The sequence below is a fragment of the Moschus berezovskii genome, chromosome 19 (genome assembly GCF_049115385.1).
Source record: "Moschus berezovskii isolate FMDL1 chromosome 19, NW_MosBer_1.0, whole genome shotgun sequence".
In the NCBI taxonomy this organism is placed as follows: Eukaryota; Metazoa; Chordata; class Mammalia; order Artiodactyla; family Moschidae; genus Moschus; species Moschus berezovskii.
The window spans coordinates 64329400-64348478 of NC_142478.1; the positions used below are offsets into that span (position 1 = coordinate 64329400).

The window sequence follows — 19079 nt, forward strand, 5'->3', positions numbered from 1 at the left end:
CTGACTTGGCTCAGAGAGGCCGAGTCACTTTCCTGAGGTCACACAGCTGTGGCCAAGCTTAGGGCTTAGACCCAGAAGGACCAGGGTCCAGAGCCCCTGATCTGGAAGAGGATCAGGTGGGGAAGCCAGAGTGGTCGCATCAGAGAGCAGAGGAAGCTAGAGAGGGGTCCGAGTCACTGACCCTCCTCCCCCACCCCGCCCCCCTCCTGCCCCAGAGCCACGTTCATTAGCCGGTCCCTATCCCTGACATCTCAGGCCGCGGAACACGCGCCCTGGCCAGCTTCCTGGATTATTCATTAACCTTCATTTCACCGTCCTCAACCCCAGTTGGCCTTCTTGTTCCCAGGGCAGGGGAACTACATAGAGAGGGGGAACTACATAGAGAGGGGGAACGGAGTCTTGGACACGGGGGACTGGCCCTGGGGACTTGCAGGTTCAACCTTGGGCTCCGTGTCATACATTTTCCAAGTCTGAGGCTCAGTTCCATTTACAGGTGAAACAGCAGGGGCTCAGACAGTCAAGCAAGCAGTCCAGCTAGGGAGCCACCCCAGTGGGATGTAGCCCCGCGTCTTCTGACACCCAGTGGTGGTGGTGTAGTCGCTTAGTCGTGTCTGATTCTTTGCCACCCCCATGGACTGTACCTAGGCAGGCTCCTCTGTCCATGGAATTTCCCAGGCAAGAATACCAGAGTGGGTTGCCATTTCCTCCTCCAGGGGATCTTCCCGACCCAGGGATCGAACCCGCATCTGGTACATCTGAGCTAACATCTCAGACACTCACCAAGATGGTAAATCATTCCAGAGTAGAGAGGGACTTAAACTAGGGGGTGGTGTTTTTGCAGGCTGGAGCCGATTCGCTCTGTCCTCCGTGGGGGAACACGGCTCTCTATCTGCCACTGTCCCCATCTTTCTCTACTGCCTCCCCAACACCCAGCAGGCTCCTACTTGGTCCCTGGAGTTATTCGAGTTTGCCTGCCCTGGAAACCTTTGGGCAGAGGAATCTTCCTCTCTCCTCTTGCCCCTGAAAAGGAAAGGTGTCAGTTATTAAGGGAGAAACTGAGGCACGGGATAAGGTTCAGTGACTTTCCCTCTGTCGCCCAGCAAATTGCCCACGGGGCCAATCATTGAGAGATATCACATCCAACATGGATGCTCTTGTCCCAAGAGACATACATATTCACAGCTATAATATCTGACCTGGATGTATCTGCTGCTGCTGCTGCTGCTAAGTCGCTTCAGTCGTGTCTGACTCAGTGCAACCCCGTAGACGGCAGTCCACCAGGCTCCCCCGTCCCTGGGATTCTCCAGGCAAGAACACTGGAGTGGGTTGCCATTTTCAATGCATGAAAGTGAAAAGTGAAAGTGAAGTCTCCCAGTCGGGTCCGACTCTTAGCGACCCCATGGACTGCAGCCCACCAGGCTCCTCCGTCCATGGGATTTCCCAGGCAGGAGTACTGGAGTGGGGTGCCATTGCCTTCTCCCAGAAGTATCTGCAGGGGACATCTAACCCATCCTTACTGTGGATGGCAAAGATGGGGCCCAGAGGAAAAAGGGAAATTGTTCTGGCCCTATGCTCAGATTTTTTTAAATAAAGACAAATGGATAGACTGCTTTTAGGGTGCAATGTATTAAATACTGTACAATATATTAAGTAATCAGAAACTCTAGGGGGTGATTACAGGAAGGGAGAGACAGGGAAGCCTGGCCTGCTGCAGTCCATGGGGTCATGAAAAGTCGGACACGACTTGCTGACTGAACAACAAAAGGAGGTGGTACAACTCTGTATGCTTTTGTGTGTGTTTGGAAACAGTCTTTATTACAATATTAACTTTTAAAAATATTTATTTATTTGGTTGCAGCATGTGGGATCTAATTCCCTGACCAGGGATCAAACCCAGGCCAGCTGCAATGGGAGCACAGAGTCTCAAACACTGGACTACCAGGGAAGTCCCATGATGGAGATACGATATTTTAAGAATGTTATCTTGTCAGTGCTTCCCCCTTGCTTCACTCCCCTGGGGAGAAGAGACAGAGAGTGAGACGGAAAGAGAGGCGGAGAGACAGATCGGAGGGAAAGAGAAACAGAGACAAAGGAAAGAAAAGATGGAAGGAGAGGAAAAAAGGACCCTACCTGTAGCATTTGCTAATTCTCACGGTAGCAATACTGCCCCAGCAAAGAGCTTCCCTGATGGCTCAGATGGTAAAAAATCTGCCTGCAATGCTGGACACCTAGGTTCGATCCCTGGGTCGGGAAGATCCCCTGGAGGAGGGCATGCAACCCATTCCAGTATTCTTGCCTGGAGAATCCCCATGGACAGAGGAGCCTGGTGGGCTACAGTCCATGGGGTCGCAAAGAGTCAGACATGACTGAGCGACTAACACTTTCTTTCAAAACAGAGAAGGGAGAACCGTTCTCTGAAGGGGTTGCCTGTGACCCCCAGACGATGGGACAAGGATCCGAGTGGCTGGAAATGAGGAAGGGCGCCCCCTACAAGCTGGAGTCAGGCTGGGGGCAGGGTACAGACCAAGGGAGGCCCAGGCAGCCTCTCCACCCCATCTCAGTCCTGGAATGTCACTGCCATCCCTGGGCAGGGCAGGGTGGGGAGGGAAAACCCCTTGTTGCATCCAAGGATTGATCTGCTTGAAATAAAAATTAAGCTGATTTAGAGGAAAATAAAGAAGTCATCTGTTGCACATGTGTTCTGAGGCTGAAACTCGCTGCAAATATCTTGGTCTTTTGGTGAACTTTGGACAAAATCCGTCACAGGCCATTTGGTCTTAGTCAACTCCTTACACGTTGATGGGTGTGTAATGATAATCCCAAGGGGGGGTGGCCCAGGGTGGCCAGTTTGAGCCACAGGTCCCACCAAGGGACTGTTTGTCCTGTTTGGGGATGACGCAAACCCGGACAGCAACACCACATGCAGTGCCACCAAATGGCTCAAGGAGGGTTCCAAAAGGTCTGGATCAAATCGAATGATGGATTGAAGCCAGTTGAAAGAAAAGAAAGAGGGCTGGCTGCCAAGTCTTACAGCCAGGGCCACAGAGGTTAAACGAATTAAACCCAAAACAATTGAAGCGTGATTGTATTAATCTCATCAAGAAAATACTTTAACTTCTTGAGTAGCAGCTAGACATAGAACAACAGATATTTTGTTTGTTTTGTTTGTGTTTTGTTTATTTTTTAAGGCTGACCCAAGTGGCTTGTGGGATCTTAGTTCCCTCACCAGGAATCAAACCCTAGAAACACACAGTCCTAACCATTGGACCTCCAAGAATTCCCAGAACAAGAGTTTTTTAGATAAAGTCTAGCTTCCCTGGTGGTTCAGAAGGTAAAGAATCTGCCAGCAATGCAGGAGACCCGGGTTCGATTCCTGGCTTAGGAAGATCCCCTGGAGGAGGGCATGGCAACCCACTCTAGTATTCTTGCCTGGAGAATCTCCACAGACAGAGGAGCCTGGTGGGTTACAGTCCATGGGGTTGCAAAGCGTTGGACATGCCTGAGCGACTAAACACATAGCACATACATTTCACCCACACGAGATCACTTGGTTATGTTAATAAAAGTAAATATAGAACAAGAGAGGACACAGTCGCAGTCTATAATACTCTTAAGCAGAATTTTTCAGCTTCTGCACTGCTGACATTTGGGGCCTGATTATTCTTTGTTGGGGGGTATGCTGTCCTGTGCGGTATAGGATGTTGAGTGAGTGGAGGGGAGAGTGACAAATCCAGTGGGGGACAAGTTAGTACAGACCTGCCCTCAGGATGTTCATGGTCTTCTGGGAAGAGTCCCAGGGGCTGCCACGCTGCAGAATCTTAAAGAGGCTCCAACCCAGACTTGATGGGGAATAAACATGAATAAGGAGCCAGGTTTACAGGGAGGACTCAGGAAAAGGGGACCAGAGAGGTGGGAAAGTCCTAGGTAACAATAACACTACCAAAGATAACCATAACAGCAGCTACTATTCTTTGAGTTCTTACCCCGTGCCTGGCACTGGGCTGCCACTATCTCTGTCATTCAATTCCTAGTAGGCATCATCATTCCCATTTCTTGGGGGCAGGAAACAGATTTAGGGGAAGTCACATGACCACCCCAAGGTCACACAGCTGGGTGTCAATTTCACCCCAGGTTTGATGGACTCAGGAGCCAGAGACCTTAACTAATCAGGATATTCTAGGGCTTGGCTGCACACTACCAGGGAGGGTAAACAGAAGTGAGAGCTGTCTGTTCCTCCCCTGGACTGTGAAAACAACTGTCAGCATCCCTACCTCCCACAGCCAAGGACACACTGATCTAGGTGTGACATAACAGAGCAGGCAGAGGTGAGAGAGGTAACTTGCCTAAGGCTCACAGCTGGACTCTCTTCCCTCCTCCTGGGACTACCGGCTCTGCCCTCACCTTCCTACATCAGATATATCTGGGCCTCAGTTTGCCCATCTGTCACATTGAGAAGCTGTTGGTTGCTCAGTCATGTTCAACTCTTTTCGACCTAATGGACTGTGGCCCTAAAGGCTCCTCTGTCCATGGAATTTCCCAGGCCAGAATACTGGAGTGGGTTGCCATTTCCTTCTCCAGGAGATCTTCCCAGCCCAGGGATCGAACCCGGGGTCTCCTGCATTGTAGGTGGATTCTTTACAGTCTGAGTCACCCTCCAAAGGGCAAATGGGGGAAGAGGACTTTCAATTTCCTCCCCTGCTTTTCAAGACCTTTCAAGGAAGGATTAAATGGGAGAGGATAGCCCTGGTACCCGATTACCCAGAACTAGGGACAAAAATGCCCTCTTGAGCACCAGAAAATGAAAATAGCCATCCTCTGTTAAAAGTGCCTGCCATGTGTTAGGCACTGCCTACAACTTTACATCGATTAGGCTATAAAATCCTCATAATGTTACTGAAAGCTCTCTGTACACTGATATCTAATCAGATCCCAGAGACAGAGTTTTGGTTGAAGTAGAAAAAGATTGCTTTGCCAGGCAAAGGGAGACACTCCAGGCTCCTGGCTTGAAAAACTATGTGTCTCAACTCCAGAGAGTCCCTTGGACTGTAAGGAGATCAAACCAGTCCATCCTAAAGGAAATCAACCCTGAATATTCATTGGAAGGACTGATGCTGAAGCTCCAATACTTTGGCCACCTGATGCAAAGAGCCAACTCATTAGAAAAGACCCTGAAGCTGGGAAAGATTGAAGGCAGAGAAAAAGGGGGTGACAGAGGATGAGATGGTTGGATGGCATCACCGACTCAATGACATGAGTTTGAGCAAGCTCCGGGAGATGGTGAAGGACTGGGAAGCCTGGCGTGCTGCAGTCAATGGGGTAGTAAAGAGTCAGACACTACTGAGTGACTGAACAACAATTCCAAAGAACTTAATGAGGGTTTTATAATCAGGGGTCAAAGGTAGGGTCTCTAACAAGATTACAGTGTGAGCAGGACTTGCAGTCCCTTAAGTCTCAGGTGGTCTTCTAATCTTAATGAACTTTTCAGGTCTCTTTAACCTTGCTTCAGGTGATTTCTCGGCTACTCCTCTTTTGATTAGCAACTGTTCAAATTACCCTTTGGAACTCAAGAAAGGTCATAATAGCTGGAGTCTTGCCTATAAGAAATGGGGGACATAAATGCCTCCATACCTGGGAACCCCACAGGGCCCTGCTAGGTTTCAGGGTGGTGACAGTATTCCAAGCTGATACTCTGTAAATGGGTGAATTGTAGGCCTTGTGAATCATATCTCAATAAAGTCACTTTTTTAAAAAAAATGCCCAGACAGAATGTCAACAATGACAGACATTTTGTGTTTTTCTTTCTTTTTGGTTCTTATATGATTGATTTCATTAATTTTGTGTTTTTCAGATCATAGCCATTATCCTTTTTTTTTTTTTTTTTAAAGTCTTTATTGATTTTGCTACTATATTGCTTCTGTTTTATGTTTTGGTCCCTTTGGCCACAAGTCATGTGGGATCTTAGGTCCCAGCCAGGGATTGAACCTGCACCCTCTGCACTGGAAGTCAAAGTCTTAACCACTGGACCACCAGGGAAGTCCTTGTGATTCATATTTGTTGAAGCAAATGGAACAATACTAGAGGTCAAAAGAAAGACTTAATCATCTTGTTTCCCACCCCCTAAACAGGGTGCTATCCCATTGGAATGGTGATTAATCCAGCATTTAAAACAGCTGCCTTTATCGTGGGGTTAGTGGTCAGTCACTAAGTTGTGGGGAGAAGGCAATGGCACCCCTCTCCAGTACTCTTGCCTGGAAAATCCTATGGACGGAGGAGCCTGGTAGGCTGCAGTCCATGGGGTCGCTAAGAGTAGGACACAACTGAGCGACTTCACTTTCACTTTTCACTTGCATGCATTGGAGAAGGAAATGGCAACCCACTCCAGTGTTCTAGTCTGGAAAATCCCAGGGACGGGGGAGCCTGGTGGGCTGCCGTCTGTGGGGTCACACAGAGTCAGACACGACTGAAGCAACTTAGCAGCAGCAGCAGCAGCACTAAGATGTGTCCGACTCTTTTGCAACCCCATGGACTGCAGCCTACCAGGCTCCTCCGTCCATGGGATTTTCCAGGCAAGAGTACTGGAGTGGGGTGCCATTGCCTTCTCTGATGAAGTTGCTAGCCACTGCAATCGGTGACTTTTGACACACCCTGCGCAAAAGCAAGTCAAGGCTTCGATCAGGAATGAGACCCCCTGAGCTCTGGGAAAACCAGCAGAACAGCTCTTAGGACAGTTGGATATTTCCAGGAGAAGTTTTTAGGAACCCGATTTCTTGTATCTCCTCATATCTAGAAAGACACTAAAATCATTAATGGAGAATTCTACTCCTGGTGACCAGCAGCAACCTTCTACCAAGAGGCATACCCCTTTCACCAAACCATATATATATATATACACACACCTATATATACTGACCTCCGCACCCTCTTTGGAGCAGCTCCTCTGAGCTTTCTGGGAGGGTATCTGCCCGGCTATTGTCCTCAGTAAGTTCCCAAATAAAACTGAAACTCGCAGCTCTCACCTTGTGCATTTTTATTTCAGTTGACACATTTCATCCTTGCCTCCTGGGCGATCTTGGGCAATTTTATTTCATCTCTGAGCCTGTTTCTTCACCTGTGACATGGGACTCAAAATGTCCACTCACCTGGTTGTCTCAGGGGTAAGTGAAGCCCCACATTACATAGGAAATACTTGACATGGAATCAGGCACAAGCAGATGCTCGGGTGAGATAAGCACCAGCTGTATGCACTCATGGGGGGGGGCTACATGTGAGCTTCCTGATGCCCACTCCCTTCAGCTCTGCCAACCTGGATCCCCAGCACACACCCGGGGATGTTCCACTAGGGAGGGGGCTTGGAAGTACCTGTGGAAGGTCAGAGGGGACCCGCAAGAGGGCACAGCCTGTTCCATGGAGACAAATGTGCAGGCTATTTGTATTCTGTCTTCTATGGGCTTCCCTGGTATCTAAGCTGGTAAAGAATCCTCCTGTAATGCAGGAGACCCTGGTTTGATTCCTGGGTCAAGAAGATCCCCTGGAGAAGGAATAGGCTACCCACTGCGGTATTCTTGGGCTTCCCTGGTGGCTCAGACAGTAAAGAATCCACCTGCAATGTGTGAGACCTAGGTTCGATCCCTGGGTTGGGAAGATCCCCTGGAGGAGGGCATGGCAACCCACTCCTGTATTATTGCCTGGCAAATCCCCATGGACAGAGGATCCTGGTGGGCTGCAGTCCATGGGGTCACAAAGAGTTGGACATCACTGAGTGACTAAGCACAGCACACTGCCTTCTATATCATCCATATTCTTGTCCTGGCTAGTGGGACAGGAAACCTTTGCTGGAGGGGCCAGGAAGAAAGCCAACTGGATGCATGTGGGTGTGGCGTTCACGCATGCGCACCACATACAGACCTCCTGCACACAGCCAGAGACAGACCAAGGCTTGGCACAGGGCAAGGAGGCAAAATCTTCCACTTCTGTGATGAAGATGACGGTAATGAGGGTAGTGATGGCTGCCAGCACTTACTGAGCAGTCACCTGACACCAGGCCTGTTACATAAATATATTATGGTGTCATCTAATCTTAGAAGGGTGATACTAGTATTATCCCCATTTTACAGATGAGCAAACAGAGTCCCCAGGATACATGACTCGCCTAGGGCCACACATCTAGTAAAAGGCAGAGCCGGGAACTCTGACCCTTCTAGGTCTTACCTATATTACTCCTTTAGGACAAAGGAGTTATAAAGGATATCATGAGATGGCAATTTAAGAAAATTGTGTTCAGCCTTTGTGATTAAGTAATACCAGTGACTTATCATGTCCCTCTTTCTGCTGAATTTCATTGTGAAATTTTATATCCCCAATAACTTACAACACTTGGGATTTTTCTGAGTTCTCTTTTTAATGCTTAAAAGTATGCTGACACGGTTCTTCCCTGATGGTCCAGTGGTTAAGGCCCCATGCTGCCAAATCAGGGGGCATGGGTTCCATACCTGGTCAAGAAACTGAGATCCCACGTGACCTGCTGGGCAGCCAAAAATTTTTTAAAGACATGTACATTGACATGATAGTTCCATTCTTAACCCATGACTTGGGCATGATATAGTTTAATTTAAAGAATATTAGTCATGCATTTATGCGGAAATAAGTTCTGGTAAGCTGTTATGAAATTGAAACTAAAAGCAGGTGAAAAAAGTACTTCTGTGTTCATAGGGTTAAGAACCAGTCCTGTTGCATCATATGGGTGACTATTCATTTTTATTTCGCTTTACAGCACAAATGTTTGAGTTTCTAAACTCAATAAATAAAAGTTAAAACCTGTGTTCAGATTGCAGATTTGGGGGTCACCCTGCTGCGTTCAAGCGCTAGCTCATCCCTCTTGCTGTATGCCTCAGTTTCCTCTTCTGTGAGATGGGGATAATAATAGCACACACTTCCTCCCCGGTTTGGTTCTCGCCCACTGAGCGCCAAGCAAGTGCTAGCGAAGATAAGTGCATTATTTCACACCCTTCTCTGGAAACCTCCTAAAAGCTGTGGTGAAGTAGGTGTTTGTCCTGAAATGAAGCTGAGGGTGGAGAAGGGGCGTGGCTAGCGGAACTGGGAGAAAGACCCAGCTGCTGCTGCGTCACTTCAGTCGTGTCCGACTCTGCGTGACCCCATAGACAGAAGCCCACCAGGGTCCCCCGTCCCCGGGATTCTCCAGGCAAGAACACTGGAGTGTGTTGCCATTTCCTTCTCCAATGTGTGAAAGTGAAAAGTGAAAGTGAAGTCGCTCAGTCGTGTCCGACCCTTAGGGACCCCACGGACTGCAGCCTACCAGGCTCCTCCATCCATGGGATTTTCCAGGCAAGAGTACTGGAGTGGCTTGCCATTGCCTTCTCCGAAAGACCCAGCTAGAGAGAGGGATGTTCCGTTCCTGGAAGCCCATAGAGTCCAGAGCCAAAGAGGCGGGGCCTGGCAGGGGTGTGGCCAGTCCTGGTGTCCCATTGGCTGCTCAGATGCTCCGGAGGGGAATAAAGCCCCGACCCGTTAACACCTGGGACAATCCTGAAGACACGCTACCCCTCCTACTCGTCATATTTGTGGACCAGCTATACAGTGGGTCTATCTAGACCATCTCCAGTCTATTCCTCCTTTGCCTGACGCTCAGATGCCCAGCTCCTCACCTTTGTCTGGTAAGCCGCCCTATCCATCCACACCTCCATCCCCAGGACTGGAGTGTCTGTGGCCACCTTGGGTTTTCCCTGGGCAAGAGAGGGAGGAAGAGTCCGTTGAACGTAAAAACCCATGCTCTGAAGCCAGACTGGCTGGGTTCACTGCCAGGTTTGTGCCTCGGGTTTCCTCATCTGTACAGTGGAGGTAATAATAACAGAATCTCCCTCTTAAGGTGGTTGTGAGTATTTAGTTTATGTGTAATAGTAGTTAATTTTTTTAAAACATGTAGGATCTTAATTCCCCAACCAGTCCCACCCCACTCACCCCCCACTTGCCTCTGCATTGGAAGCGGGGAGTCTTAACCACAATCCCAGTCCTAATAAGAGTTAATTTTTATTTATTTATTTGGCTGGTCGGATCTCAGTTGCAACACACAGGATCTTCGTGTCATGTGGGATCTCCTGGGGACTCCAGCTAGTTGTGGCATGCAGGTTCTCAGGCTCTCAGTCGCCAGAATCCATGCAGGCAGACCCCCATCCCCACCCCCTGCCTACTGTGTCCTGGAGAGAGCCTGGACTCTGGGCCTAAGCTGCCTGGTTCAAATCTTACCTCTTCTCTTTGTAATCACATGGCAATTTAGTGGTTAGGATTCCATGATCTCACTGCTGAGGGCACAGGTTCAATCCCTGGTTTGGGAGCTAAGATCACACAAGCCATGAGACATGGCCATAAAAAAAAAAAAAATTATCCCTTCTCCCCTAGTCACTTGCTGTGTGACCTTGGACAAGCCAATACTGCAGTTTCTTTTTAAAATATTTTTTAATTAGTTTCTTTGTTTTTGGCTACACTGGGTCTTCCTTGCTGCACTCAGACTTTTCCTCTAGTTGCGGTGAATGGGGGCTACGCTCTAGCTGCCGTGTGTGGGCATCTCGCTGCGTTGGCTTCTCGTTGCGAAGCACGGGCTCCAGGGCAGGCACGCTTCAGTAGTTGCAGCACTTGGGCTCAGTAGCTGTGGCAAAGGAGCTTAGCTGAGCCTCGGCACGTGGCATCTTCCCAGAGCAGGGATCGAGCCCATGCTAGGTGGATTCTTTCTGTCCTGATGCTCGGGCTTGATTGGACTCAGGCAGGCAGTTCTTGCTTGGGTCTCTCTCGGGGACTGCAGTGTGATAATAATAGCTGGATTAGTGTCTTCCCTAAGTCAGGCGTCATGTCTGCCCATCAGCTAGGATATCAACTGGACATGTTAGGTGGGGCACCTCCCTGCAGCCCCCGGCATGCCGCCCGGGCTTGCTCCCATATTGGCGGCTGGGTTCATACAGGGAGCTTCCCAGCTGCCTGGCAGCTCGGTCGCCTTATATGACCTGGCCTTGAGAGCCATGCTGGGCTACAGCCAGATGACACAGGGCTCCCAGGAGTGGACAGTGTCCATCTGTTCCCGACTCCCTGTTCAGTGACATCCTGTTAGTAGCTTGAAATGTCACAGACGTGCAGACACTAGAAGTCAAGTTTCCTTTCCCTTTGGCGAGGCTATCATTAAACATTCACCAGCACATCACTGCTTGGAGGGAGTCACATAGTGTCCTTTCTCCTGCAGTCACAGCCCCTCCACCCATGCCCCCCCAACTCAGGGTTCAAGGGAAGGATGTGTAGACCTGATGCCACCTCCCACCTAGAAAAGCCTCAATGTTGCATCTTAAGTGGTGTGTGAGGGTTAGGAATTGCTCAGTGATCACCATGGAAAACACAATCAGAGCCTGTTTCCTCAACAGGAGAACTGGACAATAACATTAGGTAATTATCCTGGGAATTTCCTAGGGTTGGTAGAAGGATTAAGTGAGTTAATATCTGTAAAACTTCAGAAAATGTCTGGCACATGGTAATCACTTTAAATATTTATTTACTTGTGTGGCTGCCTCAAGTTTTACTTGCAGCACGCAGCATCTTGGTGTCACGCAGGATCTTTGCTTGTGGCTTGTGGTCTCTAGTTGTGGCGTGCCAGCTTACCAGCCCTGCGGTATGTGGGATCGTAGTTCCCCAACCAAGGATTGAACCCATATCCTCTCGCATTGCAAGACAGATTCTTAACCACTGGAACACCAGGGAAGTCCTGGTAATCACTTTACAAGTGACTGTTAAATAATATAATAGTTATCACACAAAAAATAACAATAATAAAAAGCTTCCCCTAGTGGGTACAGGGCTTTCCAAAGGTTAGTTGTTTTCATTAAGTTTTTTGCTGGAATATAGTTGCTTTCCAATGTCATGTTGGCTTCTACCTTACAACAACCTGAATCAGCTATATGTGTATACATATCCCCTCTCTTGAACCTCCTCCCATCCCCCTACCCAATCCCACCCCCGCTAAGTCATCACAGAACTGGGCTGAGCTCCTTGTGTTACACAGCAGCTTCCTACCAGCTAGCTCTTTTACACATGGCAGTGTGTGTATGTCGATGCACCTCTCTCAGTTCCTCCCACCCTCTCCTCCCCCTGCTGTGTCCACAAGTCTGTTCTCTGGGTCTGAGTCTCTATTCCTGCCCTGCAAATAGGATCATCACTACCGTTTTTCCAGATTCCATATATACGCATTGATATATGATATTCGTTTTTCTCTTTCTGACTCTCAGAGATTCGTTTTTGAAGATGTGTCATTTAAATACGTAGTAAACATGCACACAGCAAAATATTGAAATGGTACGGAAGCAGGTGCCATGTGCCAGTCCTCCCCAGGGGCCGCCTCCCCTGGTGGGTTTCTTGTGTGTTTTCTGAGATGTCTTGTACACATGGATTGTGAGTGTGCACATGTATCCTTGCAGTTTTTGCACAAACTAGACCTGATATCCTGCTCCTGTTTTAGCCATAGTCTTGCCGCTCATTCTGAGTCAACACCCACAAGTCTATTTCTACCTCATAGCCTTCAAAAGTTGCAAGGTCTAGATGTTATTTCTGTTTCTTTTTTTGACCATGCCTCTCGGCTTGTGAGATGTTAGTTCCTCAACCGGGGATCTAACCCAGGCCCTCAACAGTGAGAGTGCAGAGTGATAACCACTGGGGATCCAGGGAATTCCCTGGATGTTATTTCTGACGTTAATAGTTTCCCAACATAATGTATGTGTGTGTTGGGGAGGGCCAGAGATGGGCGGGGTAGGGGGAGAGAAGATGACCTCTGCCCATTTTACAGACGAGGCAGCTGAGGCCAAAGGGAGATTCCTTGTCCGATGTCAAGTTGGTGGCCAAGTTGAGATCTGAACTCAGGTCTCCAGGATGCTATAATCTGGGGCTTGTCCTCAACTTCCTGTAAAGTTAGGGACAGGGTCCCTCCCAGCCCCACTGCCTACTGAGTGGCAGCAGCTGGCGCCAGAGCCAACTCCCCTGACCCTCTGGGTTTCCTTCCTTTCCCCCAGCAATGATGTCAGGAAGACCGCTGCACGTGGAGACCCCCGTCCGTGACAGCATGACCCTGTCTAAAGTGGCTGGCACCATGGTCTATCTCAAGATAGACAGTGCCCAGCCCTCCGGCTCCTTCAAGATCCGGGGCATCGGACACCTCTGCAAAACGGTACAGCCTCATACAGGGAGATCCCCTTTGTGGACAGGGCAGGGCCACTGCCATGTGACATCCTAGGAGTTCCAGGCTGGGCCCTGCTGACTCCCCATAGGCACCTCCATTGGCACCTCCTCTGGTTAAGGGGTGTCAGTCCAGAGGGTCCCCTCGTGGACTGATCCCAGAGCCATCAATGACCTTCCTCTCCTTCATCTTTCCCTGAACCAGTTAGTCTCTTTGGGCAGAAAAGATGTCAGGCCTGATCCTCTACCTTCTCTGTCTCCACAGTGGGCTGAGCGAGGCTGTGAGCATTTCGTCTGCTCCTCAGGTAAGTGGCCTGCACGCCTCCTCCTGTCCTCTGCTGTGTGTCCTGGGGTCAAGTGTTCCACCTCTCTGAGCCCTGGTTTCCCCAGCAATGAGCTATTGCAAACATCTGCAGAAGTCCCAATTTAGAATTCCAGGGGGAGGCCAACCCTCACCCAGGGAGGGTTCAACCCCACTAACACTGTCTACCCTCCACCCCTGGAAGCGGGCAATGCAGGCATGGCAGCCGCCTATGCAGCCAGGAAGCTGGGCGTCCCCGCCACGATTGTCGTGCCCAGCACCACGCCTGCCCTAACCATCCAGAGGCTCAAGAATGAGGGCGCCATGGTCAAAGTGGTGGGTGAGGTGAGTACCAACCTGGAGCCGGGACCACAGAGGGCACCGGGGCACAGGGCCAAGTCCCCCGGCCCCTCATCTCTCTCGCCTTCTCTGTGATCTTGCAGACATTGGATGAGGCCATCAGGGTGGCCAAGGACCTGGAGAAAAACAACTCAGGCTGGGTCTACGTCCCTCCCTTTGACGACCCCCTCATCTGGTATGTGGAGCCCCCAGTCAACCGGGATGGGTAGTGACCATGCCTCTACATCACTGAGTGGACACCTGCCCCAACACACACCATCACGCACAGCAGCACACATGTGTGCGCACGTCATACAGAAGCACACACACAGGCACGGCCGCTGGTGCCCACACCCACGTGCGCCAGTGCCCGTTCTCCTGGACCACGGGCGAATGCTTGGGCTCAGATACACAGCAGGGTGTGTGTGTGTAATTGGGGCCCCCAGAAGCAGAACCCGAGACAAAGATTTCAGGGAAAGCAGTTGACTTGGGAGGTGACTCATTCGCGGACTGGGGAAGTGAGATGAGGAAGGAAGGGTGCTGATGGACTGGTAACCACTGTGGGAAGCTGGCGTTTAATCCCTCCGGGGCCCCTGGGAGCCAGCATGCATCAATTCCCATAATTCTTAATTCCTGTAATGGAGTGAGGACTGCTCCTGGGGGTTTCGTTTCCCGGCACTGCCAGCCACCACATTCACAGTGCTCCAGAGGCCAGAGGTAGACAGGTGGAGCTGCAGGTGTTGGCAGCTGGAAACAGGGTGGAGTCAGGTTTGAGGGGACCAGCTTCAAGGCCCATCAGCTGCCTGGGATGAGGGCAAACAGGGGGTAAGCAGCAACTTCAGGACCCCTGCCTGGTGTCTCCAGGCAGCCCAGCCCTGACCGGCACCTCCCTTCCCCACCCACCTCCTCCAGGGAAGGTCACTCTTCCATCGTGAAGGAGCTGAAGGAAACGATGACCGAAAAGCCGGGGGCCATCGTGCTGGCAGTAGGGGGCGGAGGCCTCTTGTGCGGAGTGGTCCAGGGGCTGGCAGAGGTGGGCTGGAGGGACGTGCCCATCGTCACCATGGAGACCATCGGAGCCGAAAGCTTCCACGCTTCCATCAAGGCTGGCAAGCTCGTCACCCTGCCCTGCATTACCAGGTAAGCAGCCAGGGAGGCTGTCATGTTCAGCGAGTGTTATGGGAAGCTCCCCACTCGATACTGGTGGCGAAGTAGATCCCCATGCCAGCCCCATTTTGCAGGTAAGGAAACTGAGGCTTTGGTCACTTAGAGTCACACAGCCAGTGAGTGGTATGGCTGTTAATGAACTCAAGTCTGTGTGACTCTGTACCATGAACATCACACTTCCTCACATGAAAAGGCTAACATTAATCCTTTATTGGGTTCCTCTGTGGTAGGGTTTAACACACCTCATTAATTTACCAACCATTTATTGAGCCCCTCATATGTGCAAGGCACTGGTCAATCCTGGGGAGACAGTGGTGAATAAACACAGCTCCTGCTCCCAAGGGGTTCATATCCCAGCCCCAAACCTTTCCCAGATGGTGTTTGACTAATATTAGGTTTAGTCACATTATACAGAAGTCCAAAATAACAGTGGTTTAAACAAAATTGAACTTTATTTCCTCTCATATAAAAAAGTCTAGCTCCACAAAGCTAGGGGCCCAGGACCCTTGATTTTGTTCTCCATCATCCTCATTGCATAGACTTATGGCCCAAGATAGCTGCTTAGGTGTTGGCTGTCACACCCGCACTCCATCTGGCAGGAAGAAGTCAGGGCAGAAGCTGACTCTTTTCCTTTAAAGACACAGATATGTCCTCTTACCTCTTACTGGCCAGAAGGCAATCACATGGTCTGCCTCCCTTCTCTCTCCTGACTCTTTCCCCTCTTCTCCACCTTTGTCCCTCCCAGTGTCGCCAAAGCCCTGGGCGTGACCACCGTGACAGCGCAGGCTATGAAGGTGTATCGGGAACACCCCATTTTCTCTGAGGTTGTCTCAGACCAGGAGGCGGTGGCCGCTCTGGAGAAGTTTGTGGGTATGTATGTGCTAAGTCCTTTTGAGACCCAACACTGCTGGCTAAGGACTATGTGGCTGTCTGCTTGGCATGCCAAGGGATGTCATTTGCAATTCTGTCTCCCGTCCCTCTGTGGAACTTCCCATTAATGAAAGTTACTGCAGCCCAGGGGTTAAAACAGAAAGACCAAGGGGACAAATGATAAAAGTCAGATAATGTAAGAGCAGGGGAAATATGTACGTATGAAAATATGTATGTATGAAAATATGTATGTATGTAAAATGTTGGTTCTGAGCAATGCAGTCAGGGTGAAAAGGGAAATTATGGGCCTCAGGGTTGGATTCAGAGGTGAGTCTGTGACTAGGTTGGACTCTTTTAAAAATATCCTTTTGATTCTTTTACTCTTCCAGATGAGCTTTTTTGTTTTTGCCACATAGCGTGGGCTTCCCAGGTGGCTCAGTGGTAAAGAATCCACCTGCCAGTACAGGCGATGTGGGAGACTCGGGTTCGATCCCTGGGTCGGGAAGATCCCCTAGAGAAGGGAATGGCTACCCACTCCAGTATTCTTGCTTAGAGACTCCCATGGGCAGAGGAGCCTGGAGGGCTACAGTCCATCAGGTCACAAAGAGTCAGGCAGAGACAATTTAGCAACTAAACAACAGCAACAACGTGCCATCTCAGTTGCCCAACCAGGGATCAAACCTGCACCGTGTGCAATGAAAGCACGGAGTCTTAGCTGGACCACCGGGGAAGTCCCTAAATTGGACTTTTACGGGGTTCATCCTGGAACAGGGATCACACACACACACACACTCACTCACTTATGCTGCCATTTAATTCTCCTGTACTGGGAGTTAGTTTGCCAGTCAGTGCTGGCACTCTTGCTCAGATGACGTTAACACAGTGCTCAGGAAATTACAAGCAGAGCAGTGTTAGCGCTGGTGTTGAAATTCAGCCCTGACTCAGGCCCTAGGTCAATGGAGGGTAATGATGGGGGGTGCGGTTGGGGCGGTCCAGGACCAGCCTGTGGCTGGGGCTGATAGCCGATGGCTTCGCCAGTGGCCCGGAGGTTTCCTGGCTCCACCCTCACCATCCCCTTCCTCTGGCAGATGACGAGAAGATCCTGGTGGAGCCCGCCTGTGGGGCCGCCCTGGCCGCCGTCTATAGCAACGTGATTCAGAAGCTGCAAGGAGAGGGGAAACTCCGCAGCCCTCTGTCCTCCCTTGTGGTCATCGTCTGTGGGGGCAACAACATCAGCCTGGCACAGCTGCTGGCACTCAAGAGACAGCTGGGCATGGACGGGCTGCCCCAGTGAGGATCCCTCCCCTACCCGGGATGAACTCCGGAAGGACTGGTTTTCTGCAGCATGACCCAGCGCCTCATTGTAAATATTCCTGTGTCTGCTGGGAGCCTGTGGCCCGCGCCAGTTGGTTAACCTGGTTTCTCCTGAGACCACTGTGTGTGGAGCGGCTAGAAAGACAGCAGCCAGCAAGGCTGTGAGCTGAACTCTTTTGAGTGTTTGGTTGTTTTTTTTTTTCAGGAAGCCCAAAGCCTACCCTTACTCACTTTTCTTATATCCACCCCCCACCCCCACCCCCGACCAGGGATTGAACCTGCGCCTTCAACAGTGACAGCATGAGTCCAAGCCACCGTACCGCCGGGGAATTCCCTTTACTTTTCTATTGTGCAAACTTTCATTTTTGTAAGAAGCGGTTTTACTGAAACAAAGCTCCTCTTTGAGTTCTGTCATGACTGTCTCCCTCCCTGCCTTCCACCCAGTATGCCTGCTGTCACCCCCGGCTTTCAACATCCTCCATGCCCCCTACCCCTGGGAACCCTAGGGCCCCACATGGAGGCCGGGACCCCAACTCCTGCTGGGCGTGTATGCCAGGAGGGGGCATCTCTGCAAGTCAGGGAGCCGGTGAGGGGGAGCCGTGCTGAGCAAGAGGGGCGTGGGATGGGACACGCCCATCCAGTGAGGTAGGACCAGCTGGGAAGGCAGAACCACTCAGGAAGGCAGCCTCATTCTACTGGGAAGTCCTTCCTGCGAACAGAGTAACTGTATCACAGAACCACTAGGAGTGGTGTAGTGAGCCCCTTGCTCCTGCATGCTGAGTCCCTTCAATCGTGTGCAACCCCATGGACTGTAGCCTGCCAGATTCCTGTGTCCATGGGTCCCAGGCAAGAATACCGGCGTGGGTTGCCTTTTCCTCCTCCAGGGGATCTTCCCAACCCAGGGATCAAACTTGTGTCTGTCTCCTGCATTGGCAGGCAGGTTCTTTATACCACTAGCGCCACCTGGGAAGCCCCAGGGTGGAGGGGGGTGTGAACCGATGATGGACACTCAGCTCTGGTCCACGTCAAGCCAGTCCTCTCAAACACAAAACCCTGTCTTCAAGGACAGCACATACTGAAGCCAGTCTATAAACCAGACAGAAGAGGAACCGCCAGGGCTACCTTGGTCCTGGAGGGAGAACCCCCAACACCCCTGCACCACCTATAGCAGCCCCTCGGACACTTGGAGCCCCAAGTTTGAGAACCGCCCTAACCCCTTGGGTTACCACACAGATCCACATGGACTTGCAGAGGGGAAGCCCCCACCCCCACCTTGACAAAGAGCAGGTACCGTGAGATTTCAGGGAAAACCCACCCTAGTGGCAGGGCTACAGGCTGATTTCCAGCCAGGAGAGACAGCACATGTACCTGAGATCCAGGAGACAGGGGAAGGATGGGGGGAAGGGATAGTTAGGGAATTTGTGGGGCATGGACACGCACACACTGCTATATTTAAAATGGATAACCAACAAGGACCTACTGTGCAGCACAGGGAACCCTGCTCAATGTTATGCGGCAGCCTGGATGGGACGGGAGCTTGGGGGAGAATGGATACATGTGTATGTATGGCTGAGTCCCTTCACTGCTCACCAGAAACTATCACAGCACTGTTTGTTAATCAGCAGTACCCCAATACAAAATTAAAAGTATTAAAAAAAGTCCAGGAGACAGGAATCAGCAAAGGGCAGGCAGGGATGGAATCACCAGCTGACTGGCCCCAGAATTGTTCCTAGAGAAACCTGCCCAGAATAGGAGTCTTTCCAGCTTCTACCTATATGTGGAACTTAAAAAAGCTGAATTCCCTGGTGGTCCCGTGGTTTGTACTACATGTGCTTTCAATACAGGGGGCATGTTTCCAATCCCTGTTTGG

General features: G+C 50.6%; 1 protein-coding gene across 1 annotated transcript; it reads left to right on the forward strand.

The window, feature by feature from the left end:
• Window positions 1-9430: 9430 nt before the first annotated feature.
• Window positions 9431-17380, forward strand: SDS (serine dehydratase). Its single transcript, XM_055404840.2, has 8 exons — window positions 9431-9671; window positions 13056-13210; window positions 13484-13523; window positions 13725-13864; window positions 13963-14054; window positions 14771-14998; window positions 15771-15895; window positions 16984-17380. Exons 1-8 carry the CDS (start codon window positions 9647-9649, stop codon window positions 17187-17189), a joined length of 1011 nt encoding a protein of 336 aa, XP_055260815.1. The 5' UTR covers window positions 9431-9646; the 3' UTR covers window positions 17190-17380.
• The last annotated feature ends 1699 nt before the right edge of the window (window positions 17381-19079 follow it).

What these genes read in the sequence shown, in the direction of transcription:
- SDS (XM_055404840.2), top strand. Translation starts at nt 9,647, where the DNA reads ATGCCCAGCTCCTCACCTTTGTCTG. An exon ending in TCGGACACCTCTGCAAAACG is followed by an intron (nt 13,211 to 13,483) that starts GTACAGCCTCAT and finishes CTGTCTCCACAG; the next exon opens with TGGGCTGAGCGAGGCTGTGA. An exon ending in CGCTCTGGAGAAGTTTGTGG is followed by an intron (nt 15,896 to 16,983) that starts GTATGTATGTGC and finishes TTCCTCTGGCAG; the next exon opens with ATGACGAGAAGATCCTGGTG.